This window comes from Hevea brasiliensis, chromosome 12, assembly GCF_030052815.1.
Source record: "Hevea brasiliensis isolate MT/VB/25A 57/8 chromosome 12, ASM3005281v1, whole genome shotgun sequence".
In the NCBI taxonomy this organism is placed as follows: domain Eukaryota; kingdom Viridiplantae; phylum Streptophyta; class Magnoliopsida; order Malpighiales; family Euphorbiaceae; genus Hevea; species Hevea brasiliensis.
This window is the reverse complement of record NC_079504.1, coordinates 23,659,503-23,675,911: the sequence shown is the minus strand read 5'-3', so window position 1 is coordinate 23,675,911 and position 16,409 is coordinate 23,659,503. Positions and strand designations below refer to the sequence as shown.

Here is a 16,409-nt window from a genome sequence, read left to right as displayed (position 1 = left end):
TGAAATGATTAAAAAATAGAAGAAACACATAAATTAATTAATGTATTTTTTAAAATAAGAGAATCGTGTAATTAATTTAATTAAAATAAAAAAATTAAATAATGATATTTCTTTTTAGGTTGATTTGGGTGAATATATTAAATGAAGAAATTTATAATTTATAGTATTTTTATAAACTAGGTAATAACTTTTTTTCATACAATTGATTTGAATTTGACTAGGACTTAAACTCAAAATCTTATAATTTTAGAGACAATGAATGATTGATATCGAGCAAATGTTGAGTTAAAAATTGAGAGCATGAAAAAAAATTTTAGATGAAACTTAACGAACAATTTCTGCCATAACATAGGAATTACAACGTATCTTTACATAAATAAATAATTTGCTTATTTGGTGCCCGACCCATTTTCTGATCTTATTCATCAATATAGTACAAACACAATATTGTGACTTTGAATTTTATTTGTTGAAGAACTTAAATATTCTTATCAAATTATGATAGAAATTGGATACTGATCGCCTCCTACAACCAAGAAATGTGTTCCTTCTTCCATCACCTTCAGACCATATTCATTAGCTCTACTGAAGTGCTCACAAGGGCTCAGTTCAAATTCAATTTCAGCTTTTTCCCCCGCGCTTAGTATCACACTTTTGAATCCAATCAACTCTTTCCTTGGCCTCCCATTTCCATGCCTTGCCTGTCTCACAAATAGTAATATCGGATGCTTACCTGCCATCTCCCCTTGATTCTCCACTCCAACTCTAATCGAGAACTCGCTTTCCTTGCAGAATTCTATGCCCAATTCAGAAACCAATATGGAACGAACTGAGTCCGAGTTCTCAATTATACGCATTGTTGAAGATTTATTTAAGAAGATTTTGTTTTGGGAGACAAACTTAAGTTCATAGGAGTACTTTGAGTAGCTGAGGCCATCACCAAACTCAAAAACAGTATGTCCTTTGTAGAATCTGTATGTTCGGCCGGGATAGCCTGAAGAGGAATCAGGACGCATCCTCATATCTGTCATTGGTACTTTGACAAATTCTTGCGGATACCAGGTCATTGGCAATCTCCCTCCTGCATAACAAGATGTGGTCAACCGTCAGCCATAAATTTCGGAGGCAATCATTCATTTCTTGCAAACAAATGCAGATGTGAGAGCATACTCATTTTTCTTTTTAGGTATTGCCCAGAAATTCACCTGGATTGTGATCACCAAAAATGATTTCTGCAAGTGCTATCCCACCAGCTTCACCAGGATAACCTGCCCACAAAATGCTTCCAATGTTCTTATCATTCTTAGCAAAAGATATATCAACGGGACCTCCACAAAGAAGCACTAGAACAATTGGATTCTTTGCAGATTTTGCAACACCGGTGATGAGCTCTTGCTGCTTCCCTGGCAGCACCAAGTCCACACGATCAAGCTCCTCCCTCTCCTGAGTTTGATCCAATCCCATTATCAGTACCACATGATCCACCCCTTTTGCTATGTCGACTGCCTTGTCAATGGAAGCCGAAGAGCATTGAACTGTATCACAACCTGGGTGATAAATAGTGTTCTTAATGTAGTTTTGCAGTGCTTGCAATGGTGTTATAGATTTGCATGGAGGGCCTGCATAGTTTCCAAGAAGTGTTTGTGCAGAATTGGCGTTAGGGCCAATTACAGCAAGGGACATGGTCCTAGATTTTGTTAGTGGGAGAACTCTTGCAGAGTTCTTCAAGAGGACAATGCCATTGCGAGCAGCTTCAAGGGCCAGTATCTGATGCTCCTGGGAGCAGACCTGGTCAGGACCAATGTTGCTGAAAGGCTGCTCTGTTGGATTTCCGTTGAAAAGTCCTAACCTCATTCTTACGGAGAAGAGGTTGTGAAGGGCTCTATCTATTGCAGATTCAGGCAGTTTTTTTTGCTCCACAGCTGCTTTGGTGTGTTTTTGCAAGTATGATCCGCAATTGACATCCATCCCTGCAGTTAATTGTTAAACAATGCTCTAAGACTCTGGGTAAATGAAAAGTTGCTCAGTTCAACGAATTTCCCATGTAAAAGGTATTATGGACTCTGCATACATCTTCTAATCCATCTAATTAAAATGAAAAAGCGCTTCTTAATGATTTGCAAGTTGCAACTATTCAACTCACAAAGTGATAGCAGTGTAATTTTGGCTTAGTTACCTCTTCTCCGCTGCCAAATCCAAGGCTCAAATGCTGCACATCAAAGTCCTTCGATGTGTATACTTCATACATAATTACTGACGGTAAGTCCAATTGAATTACAAATATCCGACTCATTGTAAATCTCTTAAAGGATAAAGATAATAAGAGTCTGCTAAGAACCATGTTTTTCTACTATAAATAGGATCAACAACCAAGTAAGCAGATTATCGTGAATTATATTCACATGGAATTGCTGACTTATGACTTGGTCATCCAAGTGGACCCTTAGCTTAGCTTGAGAATTGGGTACTTAACGCACTAAGAACTTGTTTAGTTCTCTCATAGCACAATGCTCCATACCCACATCCACATAATATTCTCTTACGGCCTTTAGCATAGCAAGTTGGAAATAAAATGGTTTGAGAATGTCACATCATTTTGCCGGCACATATAATTGATCCGTTTGTGGAATCTTTATTATCAACATAAACTTCATGGTGATGCAATAACATAGACTTTATGTCACTTCAACTTTTAATATATTTAGTGCTTATTCATAGAAACTAAACATTTTACTCAAGCAAGGGAAAAAAGTTGAGACTTTTGCTGAGTGTTCCAACCAACTCAAAATAATTGATCCTTGTTCATGCAAAGTTATGAGATGTTCATTTATCTAATGGAGCCTCAACTCAGCATACACGTGACAATAGGGGAGTCTAAGCCTGCTAAATGTTGATTCACACCCAAACTTTATCTTTTCCTTAGGAGACCAGAAGAAAAAAGGGACCGGTTACAGTCAGGTATACCACCTAGGTAGCATCACGCTTTGCATTAATGACTACAACCTTCGTCATGACTCATGAGTCCAGCTACTCGTATACCCTTGAGCGCCTAACTACATTTAGAGTTATTCTATTACACAGAAAAAGGCAAAAGGGCAAATTATAATAGAAAAAAACATTAAAGTTGAGAAGAAACGTCAGTCCAATCAACGAGCTGTTATGATAAGTGTATGGACTAATTGCTCATTACCGAAGACTTTCGGTGACGCCCATGGGATGTTTGTGACGTGTGGACCCATAAGATAATATGAGTCCAAAATCTCAATTCATTAATAAGAGATAATGAGGATAACTAGAAGGACAAATGACGCATAATCTGCCAGCCTATGATAAAAACAGAAGCACATGTCGTCTTTATGATATTATACAATAAAAAGCAAGTGATAGGTCCCATACCAGCTTTAAGTACATCAACCACAGCATCTTCTGGTGATTTAGCATATCCTTGATCATCGTAGATGATGGAAACGGCATCACAGTCAGATGTAATGTACCTGATTATATTGTAAAACTATGATAAATTGATATTCAACCCATCAATAATTGCAATCAAATCCACTTCATATTGATACCCTTCGCAAGAATTAATGTAATTGCAGTGTAAATGAAACACTTTTTAATACCCATGAAAATCCCATTCCCCTCTAGCAGTTTTGGAGAGGAGATTGAAATCTGCACAACTTGGGACTCCATTAACTTTATTGTAAGCGCACATGATGCCGCTGGCTTTCCCTTGTTGAACACAACTTTGGAATGGTGGCTGATAGGTGTCTTCTAAATCTTGCATGGTAACCTGATTTAAAAAGCAAAATCAACAAACACATCGAAATATAATATTTCCTTAGTCTCACAAAAATATGCTTATTTCTATTCATATAGTTAAAAAAAATAAAATTTATTTAATATTTTCATAGTATACCCTTCACTCATATAATTTTATTTAAAATTAAATAACTCATATTATAAATTAATAAATTTTAATTTTTCAATATACATTGAGTAAGGATATATTTATAAATTAATAAATAAATTATTATTTAAAAAAAAAAAGGGACTTGTAAGTTAAGATAGAGAAAAAAACAAAGTGGACGGACCGACAGAGGGACAGAGGGAGAAACTAGGTGCACACACGAGCCCATCATGCACATTCACCATTGGATTGCACAATGCACGCGTTGTAAGTGTGCTCCAGTAAGGGAATATGCACATACAAACATACACACCTAACTTTCCTCCTCATAGTATACCAACCAAATTAGACTCGACAAAATAGTGAAGCAAAAGCATGTGAACAAGAAATTCTTAAAAGTTAATTGACTAGAGAAAAGAAAGGCCCACTTGCTCCAAAGTCATTTTCTCTCATAATTTAAGCAAAATTCAAGGCCAGGAAAGTAACCTAGTTGTTATTTTTTTCAAGTTGTGAATTTTCTTCCTTCAGTGCTTCGTCGCCAGAAGTTAAGCAATAACCAAATGCCAAATTAACAGGAAGCATCTTTGATCTCAATGGCAAAAAGAGGCAAAATTAAAAGGAAAACGACGAGAACATTATTTGGGAAAGTGCCAATGGGGATAAACTAATACTTACACGAGCATCAAACGCATAGCGGTTCACACCCTTCCAATTGTCTAAATCATAAGCAGTAAAATGCTTGCAACAAGCTGAAGCTTGAAGATGTCCTTTAAGCTTTCCTCCCTGAAAAGAATCCCCCTGAATTCCTCTTACATATGAAACTGCATATTTCCCTGTCACCAGGGGATCCTCCCCTGGCGTCTCTTGCCCTCTCCCCCATCTCGGGTCCCTAAATATGTTAATGTTTGGTGCCCAAAATGTCATCCCTGTAGCTTGACCTGCATTGTACAATGCTCTTGCTTCTCTTCCAATCACCTTCACACATTAATAAAAAAAAAAAAAAAAGAACCATTCATCATTACTGTTTTAAGCTGTGATACTTGTGTTAATTAACAGCTGAGTTTTTAGTTCAGAGCTCACCTGACCAATGCGATACCACTGATACTCATCAAAAGAAGCGGCAGTAAGAATGACCTGAGGGAAGCTAGTGGCGGCTCGAATGGTGCCGTCAAAATGAATGCCACGTCCCACATTGGCGATCCCATGTAATGCTTCGGACCACCACTCATAAGCCGGGATACCGAGTCGGGGAACCGGTGGGGCTGAGCTAACGAGTTGGGAAATCTTCTCATCTAATGTGAGCCTAGAAACAAGGTCCCTGGCTCTTTGGGTGATGGGTAATGTGGTTTCACAAAAAGGGTAGGAGCTTGTTGATGGGTTTGATGGATCACAAGAAAATGGAGGCTGAGTTGAGGCAATTCGGAGGACAAGAAAAGTGAAGATAGTAATGGTGAGGCAAGAGAAAGCTTGGGGTCTCATTATGGAGGTTTTTTAGTGAAGTATACAATGAGTGGGCAGCGACGAGCAAGAGCTGGTAGCTATGGAGGTGAAAATGTAATGAGTGGGCAGTGACGAGCAAGAGCTGATAGTTATGGAGGCGAAAATGCCATTGAACTGCAGTTTTGTCGGTCACTGATGTTTTTGCTGAAATGTCGCAATTCACTTATTTTTTTAGTTAAAGATACTATCAATGAAAAAGCATACATAGCGAAGCCCAGAATAAGAGTTGATAGAGAGTAAAGAGCTAACAAAGGTCAGAGACATACAACCTAATGAAACCTAACTCATAAAACATATAATCCGATCCGTGGCCTAAAACGAAAGTTTCTAAACCTATTATAAAAGTCCAGCCCATAAAACATACGACCTATGTCTTAAAACAAAACCTCCTAAAACCCATTATACAAGCCCAACCCATAAAACATACAACCCATGGCTTAAAACAATAGCTCCTCAACCTATTATTCAAGCTCAATCTAAACACTCGAGGCCTAGCTAAGGCAACCAACGCAAGCAGGAACAATTAGGCACGGTCCGAGGCCGGTACCAACTCCATGGCAGTCACCGGAAATGTCTCGCAGAAAAGAACTAAAGGTTCAATAATAGAGAGTAAGGTTGTAGACTCATAACTTTTTTTTGGGTAGGCAAAAGTCAAAATCAAGTGAGGAGCCAACCACTAATAATCACCAGACCATGGGGCATTGGAAATAGTTTCAAGGAGGGAGTAACGAAAATTACAAAGCTAATGGCGAGAGATCACCACCACAAGAAATAGAAACTACAGGTGGCATGAAAATCTCCTATGAGCCTCTCCTACATGCAGAGCAAAAACTAACAAAACTATGTATACAACTAGCCCAGAGGTGGGGAGGGAAAGACTCTGTCCCTCACCCGAATAGGATAGGGGACAGCTTACTAATTCAATAGAGACAGAAGACTAAGTCCCAGAAGAAAAACCAAGCACAAAGAGGAAAGTATCAATCTAGAGAAAACTGAGAGAAAAGGAGATCATTTGAGTCCACCTTGTAGGTTTGGGACTCGTATAACTATATATATTTATTAATGCAAAATTATCACGTTATTTAAAATCATAATAAATTTTAGAAAAAATATAATAAATATTGCTTAAAATTTTAACATATTAATTTATTATTATTATTATTATACATTTAAATATTGATAAAAATTTATTATGTTTGATTAAAAATCCATAGTTTCGAATAAGATATATAATATGTTCTTATTAAAATAAATATAACTTTTCTAAATTCGATTTCACCATACACTCTCATTTGTTTGTCTAATTTTTTCAAATTTTGCCATTAATAGTGAGTAAAAATACCTTTATATCTATTAGGATAAATTATTATTCTATCCCTTAATTTTTTTTATTTTAAACACTTTCGTTCTTGAGTTATTATTATTGTTCATACTTCTATTTTTCATTGACATTTTTTAATTTTTTAAATAATTAATAAATTAAAAAATTGGCAAATTAAAAAAAAATTATATATATATATACATTTGAAGAAATCAAATGTTAATTAAGACATACACATAAACGAAAAAATAATTTATCCAATAGTAAAAAGCGGCAACAAAAAAAATAAATAAAAGGTTAAATTAAATTTAAAAAAAATAATTGAATATGTGAACTTGATTAAGTTTTTAATTTTAATAATTAATAATTAGTTGAATCCTAAAAAATTATTTATATATTTTAACATTTTTATATAAATATTATTAATAAATTAATATTTTTATATCTTTTTTATTTTTAAATTATATATTTATTATTGAAATATTTAATGTAATTATTTTTAGAAAATGAAATTTAAGTTTAAATTAATATCATAAGTAGTAATATATTTATTTAAAAATTTGAAAAATTAATTAAATTGAATCAACAAAAATAATTAAATAGTAAATCAATCTTATTAAAGAGGGTAATTATTAATCAATCAAAGTCTCTAAGATTAATATTTAATTTTTAATTAATGCATAAATATTAACGAGGTAAAAAGTTATATTATTCTCTTTAAGTATGCAAATAGCATTTATGAGAGATTAAAAGTTATAAAAGTAATAATTACTTCTTAATAATTTCATACCAAACACTTTAACATCCACTTGTTGAATTAAGTTTGTGATACTAAAAAACTTTTACATAGATTAGTATTGTTACAAGATGCCGTGGCTACTAAACTGTATCCATGGGGAAATGAGTCCTGATGATTTAATTTAAACAATTTATAGTGAGGCCCAACTTGATCTAACGTTGGCTAGATGGAAATGGATTCAAGAAGGAGGGATTGTACAAAGGAGCATAGGCTTTTTTCCAAGACCAACCCATTTGAATATTAAAGCACCTTCATGACTTCCGTATTTGAATCATCCCACGTTTCATGCTTCATTCTAGTGACCTTTCTCGTTGAAAAGTTGATAAAAGTATTTGCGCAAAGTCTATTTCAAAGAAAAAGAAAACCATAAATAAAATACATTATCTTTCCCAAAACCTTCTTAACACATGATATTGAAGGAAATCTTCATTAAATTAAAATAGTTTGATGCAACTCTAGATATTGAATCAATGGCCAACAACGATAAATTAATGTCCTCTATCTCATAATAAAAAGAATTTCTAATTTATATATTATTTTATCCTAATATTTATATGAATTTGACTCCAAGAAATGTTGGTGATTAATGTGAATAAGTTATCTCTTGTTGCCTCCACTAGATAAATGTCGGAGTATATTTCTAATCAAGAACACTTAGTTAATAAATCAAAAGTTGATTAATCAACATTAACATGTTTTAGTGAGTGTGACAACGTTTAAAGGTTTTTTTTTTATTATTATTATAAGCAAATTAATCTCAAAATCATTCAAAACCTGCAACTTGTTAATAATAATAATAATAATAAATTTAAAGTTCAAACCTAAGCATTAAAAATGTTTGTTAATTGCAGTAATTGGTCCAGGTGTCAAATAAAATGAAATATTATCGAATAGTTTTTTTTTATTATTATTATACAAGTCAAAATATATTATTTTCTGCTAGCAGTAAAAAATTCCATAAATAGTTGAGCAATGAGAGTGACTGAAATTTGCAATCCTATCTTCTTTTTTTCAAGAAAAAGCCAAATTACAATGTTTATCATATTAAAAGGTCCATATAGCTTGTTTTCCTTAATAATTTAGCGCTTTTTGTTAAAAATTATAAAATATTTCATTGGTCACAAGAGAATAAAATTAAACTAAAAGGATCCTAATTTCTCCATTGTTACAACCCCTCCCCATCTTGCTCATCTCTCATGCTCGACCTGCAACATCCCACAATATTGGTGGGGTAAGAAATAAAGTGGTTTATATAACCTTTAATTCTAGTTACTAAATAAATAAATTAAGTTAATCATTTTGGATCCAATGATTTAGGATGTGAAAATTATTAAAGTCAATTGAATTAGTGGTGTTATAATTGATATCAAAATCACCCTAAGTTGTAACACTCCTATTTGCATAGTCTGGTATATTTCACTGTTCCGGTGACCGGAGTTGGTCCGGACAATTAAGGGGATTTGAACCACACTTAAGACAACTAGATAAGCTATAAACACAAATAATTAGTAATTGTCAATTAGTTAAGTATAAATAAGAAAAACAGAATATAAGAAGTTAAACGAGCTGAGAGTCACAGCGATGGGTAACTTTCTCAAGAACGACTGCTAAGTCGATTTAAACTCAAATTTCGAAACGTAAAATATGACGCCGCGGTCCTTAGGACCATTACGAACACAGTGGATAAGAGAAAATCACGAAAAAGAATTGTTAAGCCAGTCAAATAATTAGGTCAAGGATCCGAAAAAAATATTAAATTATTTGCAAATCAGGTTGAACCAGCGATGGGCAATTTGGTCAATTGACCCCGAGAGCTGACTCCTGACCTAACTGTCAAATAAAATCGGAGAAAAGAAAATTTCGGAGTCAAAAATTAAATTAAAGAACTAATAGAAAAATAAATAAAAAAAAGAAATTGAAAAAGGTGTAGGGAGATGATATCATGCATGACATCAAGCATGATGCCATAAAGATTATAATTAATAAATTTAATTAATTTGATTTTTGGGTCTTCCATAAGGATAAAAGTCATAAAAGAAAAGGAAAAAAAAAAAAAACAACAAAAGTCTTCTTCTTCTTCCCATTTTGCCGCCTCACCCTCTCCCTCGCTTTATCCTCCATGAAAGCTCATCTTTGAACTTGAAAAACCAAAAATCTCACCATAGAAAATTATTTTACCATGGTTAAAGCTTGTTTTGGCAATTAGAAGAGAAGATTGAAGAGCAAAGAAAAACGAAAAGGAAGAGAATTGAAGAATTAGACATTAAAGATTGAGGTTAGTGATTTAAGTTGCAAAATTAGTTTATTAGTTGTGTTTATAGCTTGATTAACTTAGAAATAAACTTAAAATGAAATGATATAAATTATTGAGGGACCATGAGTAAATTTCGGCCAGCATGTTGTGGAGGTGTATTTGCATGGTTTGATTGAATTTAATATATTAAGCAAGCTTGTATGGATGTGGTAATGAGATTGATATGCATTGAATTGGTTAAATGCAAGAATTTGTGAATTAGGGTTTTGGACCCTTAGGGTTTAGAGACAAAAATATAAAAAATTGGTAAATGTTGTTTTTGACCTAATTTGAAGTAAGAAATGGTCAATGGTAACCAAATGAAGTGCATTGAAAATGTTGGAGTTGAAACCAACTTCGGATTCAGTGCGGTTATGCTGCTGGTAGCATGACCAAGGTCCCTTTGAGGGACAAAAACTGAAAATTTACAAGTCCAATTGGTATGAGACCAATTGGGAATGAAAATAGACACTAAATGATACAATTTTCATTTAGGAAGCATGCTCAAAAAGTGATCAAAACCTAGTGAACAAATTGACCAAACTTGGAAAATCTCAGTATGCCTTGTACAAACTGACCTTTGTTCATTTGGCCATAACTTGAGCTAAGCAGATCTAAATGACCTGAAATTTTATCAGTGGATATGAGATATAGACCTAAAACTTTTATGAAGAATACAAACTCAAATTATGCCATTAACCAAGTTATTTGGCCACCAAAAATTGATGACCTAAAATTGCCAGAACCAAAATTTGTCCAAAAATCTGGGTTAAGTCCAATCCGGCAGCCATGGTTCAAATGGCTATAACTTGAGCTACAAAACTCCAATTGGAGTGATTAAAAAAGGAGAATAAACTTAAGACAATAGGGAACATTTTCTATGAAGGAAGTTTTACCAAATTCTAACAGTAAAATGACCAATGAAACAGTGCAACCTTAAACACCAAAACTGAAAATTTGCAAATTTACCTAAAAGACTTGAAATTTGAGTAAACAACCAAAACTAACAAATTTAGTGACCAAAATGTTGTATGTGGGTGAAGTTGAAGTTCCCATGCCTATTAAGCCTTAGAAAGTCAACAAATTGACTTGAATAGTACCATGAATAGTAACTCCAGAATGAAAATTTTCAAGAATGTTAGTTTAAGCATATTTGGGCTAGAATTATGTATTTATAAATTAATTATTGGATTTAGTATGAAATAAGATACTGAAACACTATAAATTTTGTGTTTCAGTTAAAAAAGACCCGAAAGGTATAAGGGACTAAGTCAAGGCCTAGAAGCGACTCACGTTAGGTTTGTGCACAAAAATTTTAAATTATAGTTTTCATAATGGAAATTAATTTGTTATATATTGTGAATGTGTTTGTTCATTATGAATTTCGAGAATATTGTGTTGCCTATTCTACAATGGAAATTTGGAAGGAAAATTAATTATTGATTTGTATGAAATATTTGAACAATATGGTTTTGAATTTAGTTATGATTTTGAAAATCTTATTTGAAAAATAGTGTGTTGCCTACTTTGTAAATGAAAAGTTTAGAGTGAAATATGATTTGTGAATTGTATAAAATATTTGAATAACTTGATTTACATTGTTTTTAATTCACACTTGGCATGACAATACTAATATGTTCATCCTTCACTTGAGGGGTGAGTTTTATATTTGATCACTTTCCTCCCTTTCTGGCTTTTCAGTCTGAGGGGCGAGTTTGGATGAGTTCTCATTAGCTAGCTAGCCACCTCCCTCATTGATTTCGATTAGTGGGGTGAGTATGCATTGTCGTGATGTACACACGACATGTTCGAAAATTTTGTGTCATGACCTAAGTTGTGTTATTGTTTGGCAATACTATGTTTATTAAATTGTTTGATCAAGTTGTGCTCTATATTAAGTTTTAAAAATTATGATTTGTTATAAATGTGATTTGAGAAAAAAAAAATTGTGAAATGCGATTATGAGATTTTTGAATGATGATTTGTTCATAAATGTTTTATATTATGCATTTTTATGCTTTATTGTACACCACTGAGTATTTATATACTCAGCGATAGCTTTAACTTGCTGTCGCAGATAGAGAAAAGGACATAGCAGCAGAGCGAGCAGCTACAGTTAGTGATGAACACAATTGAAAAATTTTTGTATGGGTATTTGTCTATACCTTGGTAATTTAGTTTGATTTAAATATGACAGTATGCATATGTATCTTTGTAAGTTGAGCAGTTGTACAGATAAAATTGTAATAATATTATTTTTGAGATTTTGCATTTGTAAATTAATTTATGACTGTAAATTAATAATTTAAAATGTAATGTGCATGAATTATGAAATGCTTTGAGATATTAATTCTTTATTTAAATTTTGAATTTTAAATTGAAGTGTTGCTATTGCTGTTGATTTAAAGTTTGGTGGTTGCAAATGGAGTTGTGATTGAGAAATATATTGGGAGTGTTTCTATTTTTAGGTTTTGAAGAACTATTTTTTCAGAATACAGATGGCACTCTATCGAAATTTTTGTAAAAATTGTGGAGATTTTAAATATCCAAAAATTTGATTTATGTTTGGACTATAAATGGACTATAAATGAAGGTTTTTAAAATTTGAAAAAAAATTTACTCACCAATTCTAAAATGAACGAAAAATGTTTTAAAATCCCTTTTAGTATATTTAATGGGTTACCGGTAGGTGAAGTACGGTAATTCATTAGGTGTACTACAGGAACATGTTAAATCTTATAAAGAGTAGGGTGTGACATAAGTCATAAAATGAAAAGGACTACTCGTAATTAGAGATGAGGTGGGAGAAATTGTAACATCTCACATTAGTCGGATAGGAAAAATAAAATGAGTTTATATAACCTTTAACCCTAACTACTAAAAATCAAATATATATTTTTATAGAATATAAAAAGAAAATAGTTAGTTATGACAAACTATAAAGATTATCCAAAAAAACATCTCTACGTATTAATAAGTTTTGGATGCCAATTATTGTTATTTTCACTTGAAAGTAGTGACCATGTTTGGATTGTATATCCAATAAGCCAGCTTTTGAAATTTGCCATGAAAGAAAAAGAAAAAGATGATTGAATGTTGAAGCATCTGCGCAAAAGGTTCCATGATCTGTCTGTACTTTGAATGCAAGTACATCTCTTTTATTTATTCCATTGAAATTCTAAAATTTTGTATATGCTTGGAATAACCTCCTTCCAAAATATAACCATTGATAAGGCATTTTTGGGAAACGCTTTTGCCAAATTCGTTCTTTTATCCATTTGCAAATGTTTATGAATTTATCTGATTACAAATAATTCACTTGGTAATTAACCAATTTCAAATTTAATGAATAAAAATAATTTTTTTTAAAGAAAAGTATCATTTAGATGTTAAAAAAGCTCATATAATTCCCATAAACCAAGAACCTTCTGATAACTACCACGGCAAGAGATTGACGCTAGCCGAACTCGGCAGTAATCTCTATCTTTTTTGGCCACAGGGGTTAGCCATGTATTACTGGCTCTAGGATTCCAGTCTGATTATAACCCAAAACTATCCACATGAAGCTTACCAATTTTTGATGTGCGTCCAAACTCCAAATTACATTATTGACACTTAATATATACATTGATAAATGAGAATTAAATCCAAAATAATTGATATGAGGAGCACATTCAATTACCAAGGGAGACAACTTTCATGCTAAAAGAAATACAAGATATTTTCATATTAATTTATTGTGGCTCACCCTGTCGCTCCCTGTGTGAGTTCATATCCTCAATGCAAGCAACATATCTACTTTTGTTTTACAGAATTGAAGTTTATCTCAATGAGTAAATCAATTCCGCTTAACTCAATTTAAAAGATAATTCAAAACTGTAAAATTGTTTAAATTTTTACGTTTAATTAGCATTTTCACTTTATACTTTGTTAATTTGAGACAATACATCTAATTCATATTTAAATATGAACATTTAAAATATAAAACTTGTTAGACTGAACATTTGTGAGTAGCTTAATATTAAAAAAAGAATTAACTTTGATACTATATAAAAAAAGTTTAACCTCAAAAGCTAATTTAAAAAGAAGGATTGTCTTGTTTTATATACTTTTATTGATGTAGAAAAACAATTAACGAATCAGAGACCTTCCATCAAAGGGCAAAAAAAATCTACCAGTAAAAGAATAGCATATTAGAACCAATACTGCCAATAAAAAATATACTAAATGCAAATAATCCTTCTCAATCTTTCACTCAGAAGCATCCATATATGAATGGGTATTATAAGATAAATATGATTAAGCAGGAGACCAATGCGGTTGCACTGAAGTTGGAGATGAGCAAAGGATCACATCAATCAGTGACCCAACCGTTAAACATATCTTGTTACTACAATTACGTGAGGGAAATGGTGCAAGGAACATTATTTCCCTAATGTATCCTTGGCATTTAGCAACTTTAGCTTGAAGAGTTCATCATCTAAAACACATCATGAGCTATGGATATATATCACAGAAGAAAGTGGGAAGGAAAGTGCATACATCACAGAGTCTAGAAAAGACACAGCAAATATAAATGGGGGCCTATCGTTTTCGGGCATCATCAAAACCTTGAAAAACGAATAATCACTTGCCTGGTGTCATTTTTATTGTGGTCTGTTTCCTGGAAAAGTTAATAAAAACAAAAAGACGACAAAAGATGGAAAGAATATTAGAATATTGAAACCGATCAGTTGTTTAGCTAAGAATTCATTCAAGGCTTAATTCCGAATGATTCAATTCTAAATTAAATTCCAATACAGGATGCATAAAAATCACCCAAATGTAAAAATCCAAATGTAGAGTAAATTATCATATTAAAGTATTTAAATAAAATATTTATTTATAAATAATAATATTATTATAATAATAATTAAAGACATGTTTAACTTTTTTAATTAATTATTAAAAATATCTTATAAATATATAATATTGAAATTATATAATTAAAATTTTATATATTGTATAGAAATAAAATAAAAAAATAAAAATTTTAAATCATATTAAATCACTAATTTAATGATCTAAAAAATTATGACAATTAATTTTATAACTCAAAATTACTATTTTTCAAAAATAATCTTTATGCAGGGTAATCATATCATATAATATAAAATAATCTCAAATCATGATATAAATATAATGTAAAAACAGACATTAAGGTCTCATCTTAAAAAAAAATCTAAACAAAGCTTTGTCAAACGGGGCTTACTCTAAAATATGAACATTTTCCATAAACAAGAAATGGACCCTATTTCAAAAAAAAATAAAAGAGGATCCCACTTGTTTTTTTTTTTTTTTAGAAGCGGACAAAATTGACGAACTCAGTGGAGCCAGTGGTCTCCTCGTAGAGCGTGGGTCCTCAATTACCGACCAAGGACAAAGCAAGGAAGGAACGAAAGAGAAGGCGAGGCGGTGGACGTCTCCCACTCACGTCTGGACGATAACATTTCACCAAACAAACCTAACCAGGCTCAACTAACCATGGTTGCGCTTACACAGAAGCAAGCTGACGACCGTTAACGTCATTTATGGCGATGTTAGGAGAAAGGCAAGGATCATCGGTTTAAAAACAAAAAACAAAAACCGTCAGTTTTGGTAGCCCACGTGGTGGACGCAGAGGCTATCATGATGCAACCACGTGGACTCTCCGATCTTAAATAGTGGACTGGGCAGCAGCTTCTGGGCCCCACTTTTTAGCAGACTATTTTAACTAACTGCCGGTGTTGTCGTTTTTGGGTCGTTGTGGTAATCAAACCGTAGCGGAGTCAACAAACATAAACTTTTTGCAAAATTAATAGAATTTAATTATTTTTGTTAATAATAAAATTCTTTTATTAAAAATAAATTTTAAAATAATAAAAAAATTTACTTAAATTATTTTATTTTTTTAAATTAAAAATAAATTCAAATTAATTTATTTACTGTAAGTTAAATAATAATATTTATACTTATACTAAAGAAAAAAATTTATACTTATAAATAACAACTATTTTCATCATCGCATTAAAAATATTTTATAAAAAAATAATATTAACATCCAAAATCTGAATATTGCAAAAATTCTGAATTATTATTATAAAATTTAAAATTGTTTTAACATTTAAGTAAAATAACAATATAAATTAAGACGAATCTCTTTTTTTCATTCAAAATTAACAAAAACAGTATAATAAATTTCTTAATATCAATTATAAAAGTATTAAATAATAAATTTTAATATCAAATAAAATTAAATTCTTAAAAGAATAAAAATCATAAATAAATTATATATTTGAGTTGATATACATTATAAAAAAAATAAATATTTATTCTTCAACAATTAAAAAGAGCTAATCTTAAAATATATTCTTCGAGACTCAAAAGATTTATATAATTTAAAAATATATATATTTTTTAAAATAAAATTTTCCCTTTATTTAAGATTTTCGGAAATACAATTTTTTAGCTATGGTGCAATATTAAAAGGATTGGAGCTGAATGTGAGGCCCACGGTATCACCGGCTCATGTGAGGGCATAGACGTAACACATCTGCCACTAAGCCCG

General features: G+C 31.8%; 1 protein-coding gene across 1 annotated transcript; it reads right to left on the bottom strand.

Annotated features, from left to right (window-relative positions):
- Positions 1 to 324: 324 nt before the first annotated feature.
- Positions 325 to 5,714, bottom strand: LOC110633775 (probable beta-D-xylosidase 7). Its single transcript, XM_021782528.2, has 6 exons — positions 4,991 to 5,714; positions 4,586 to 4,885; positions 3,624 to 3,793; positions 3,397 to 3,494; positions 1,206 to 1,970; positions 325 to 1,081 (listed from the first exon to the last, which is right to left on the bottom strand). Exons 1-6 carry the CDS (start codon positions 5,387 to 5,389, stop codon positions 492 to 494), a joined length of 2,322 nt encoding a protein of 773 aa, XP_021638220.2. The 5' UTR covers positions 5,390 to 5,714; the 3' UTR covers positions 325 to 491.
- Between the last annotated feature and the right edge of the window lie 10,695 nt (positions 5,715 to 16,409).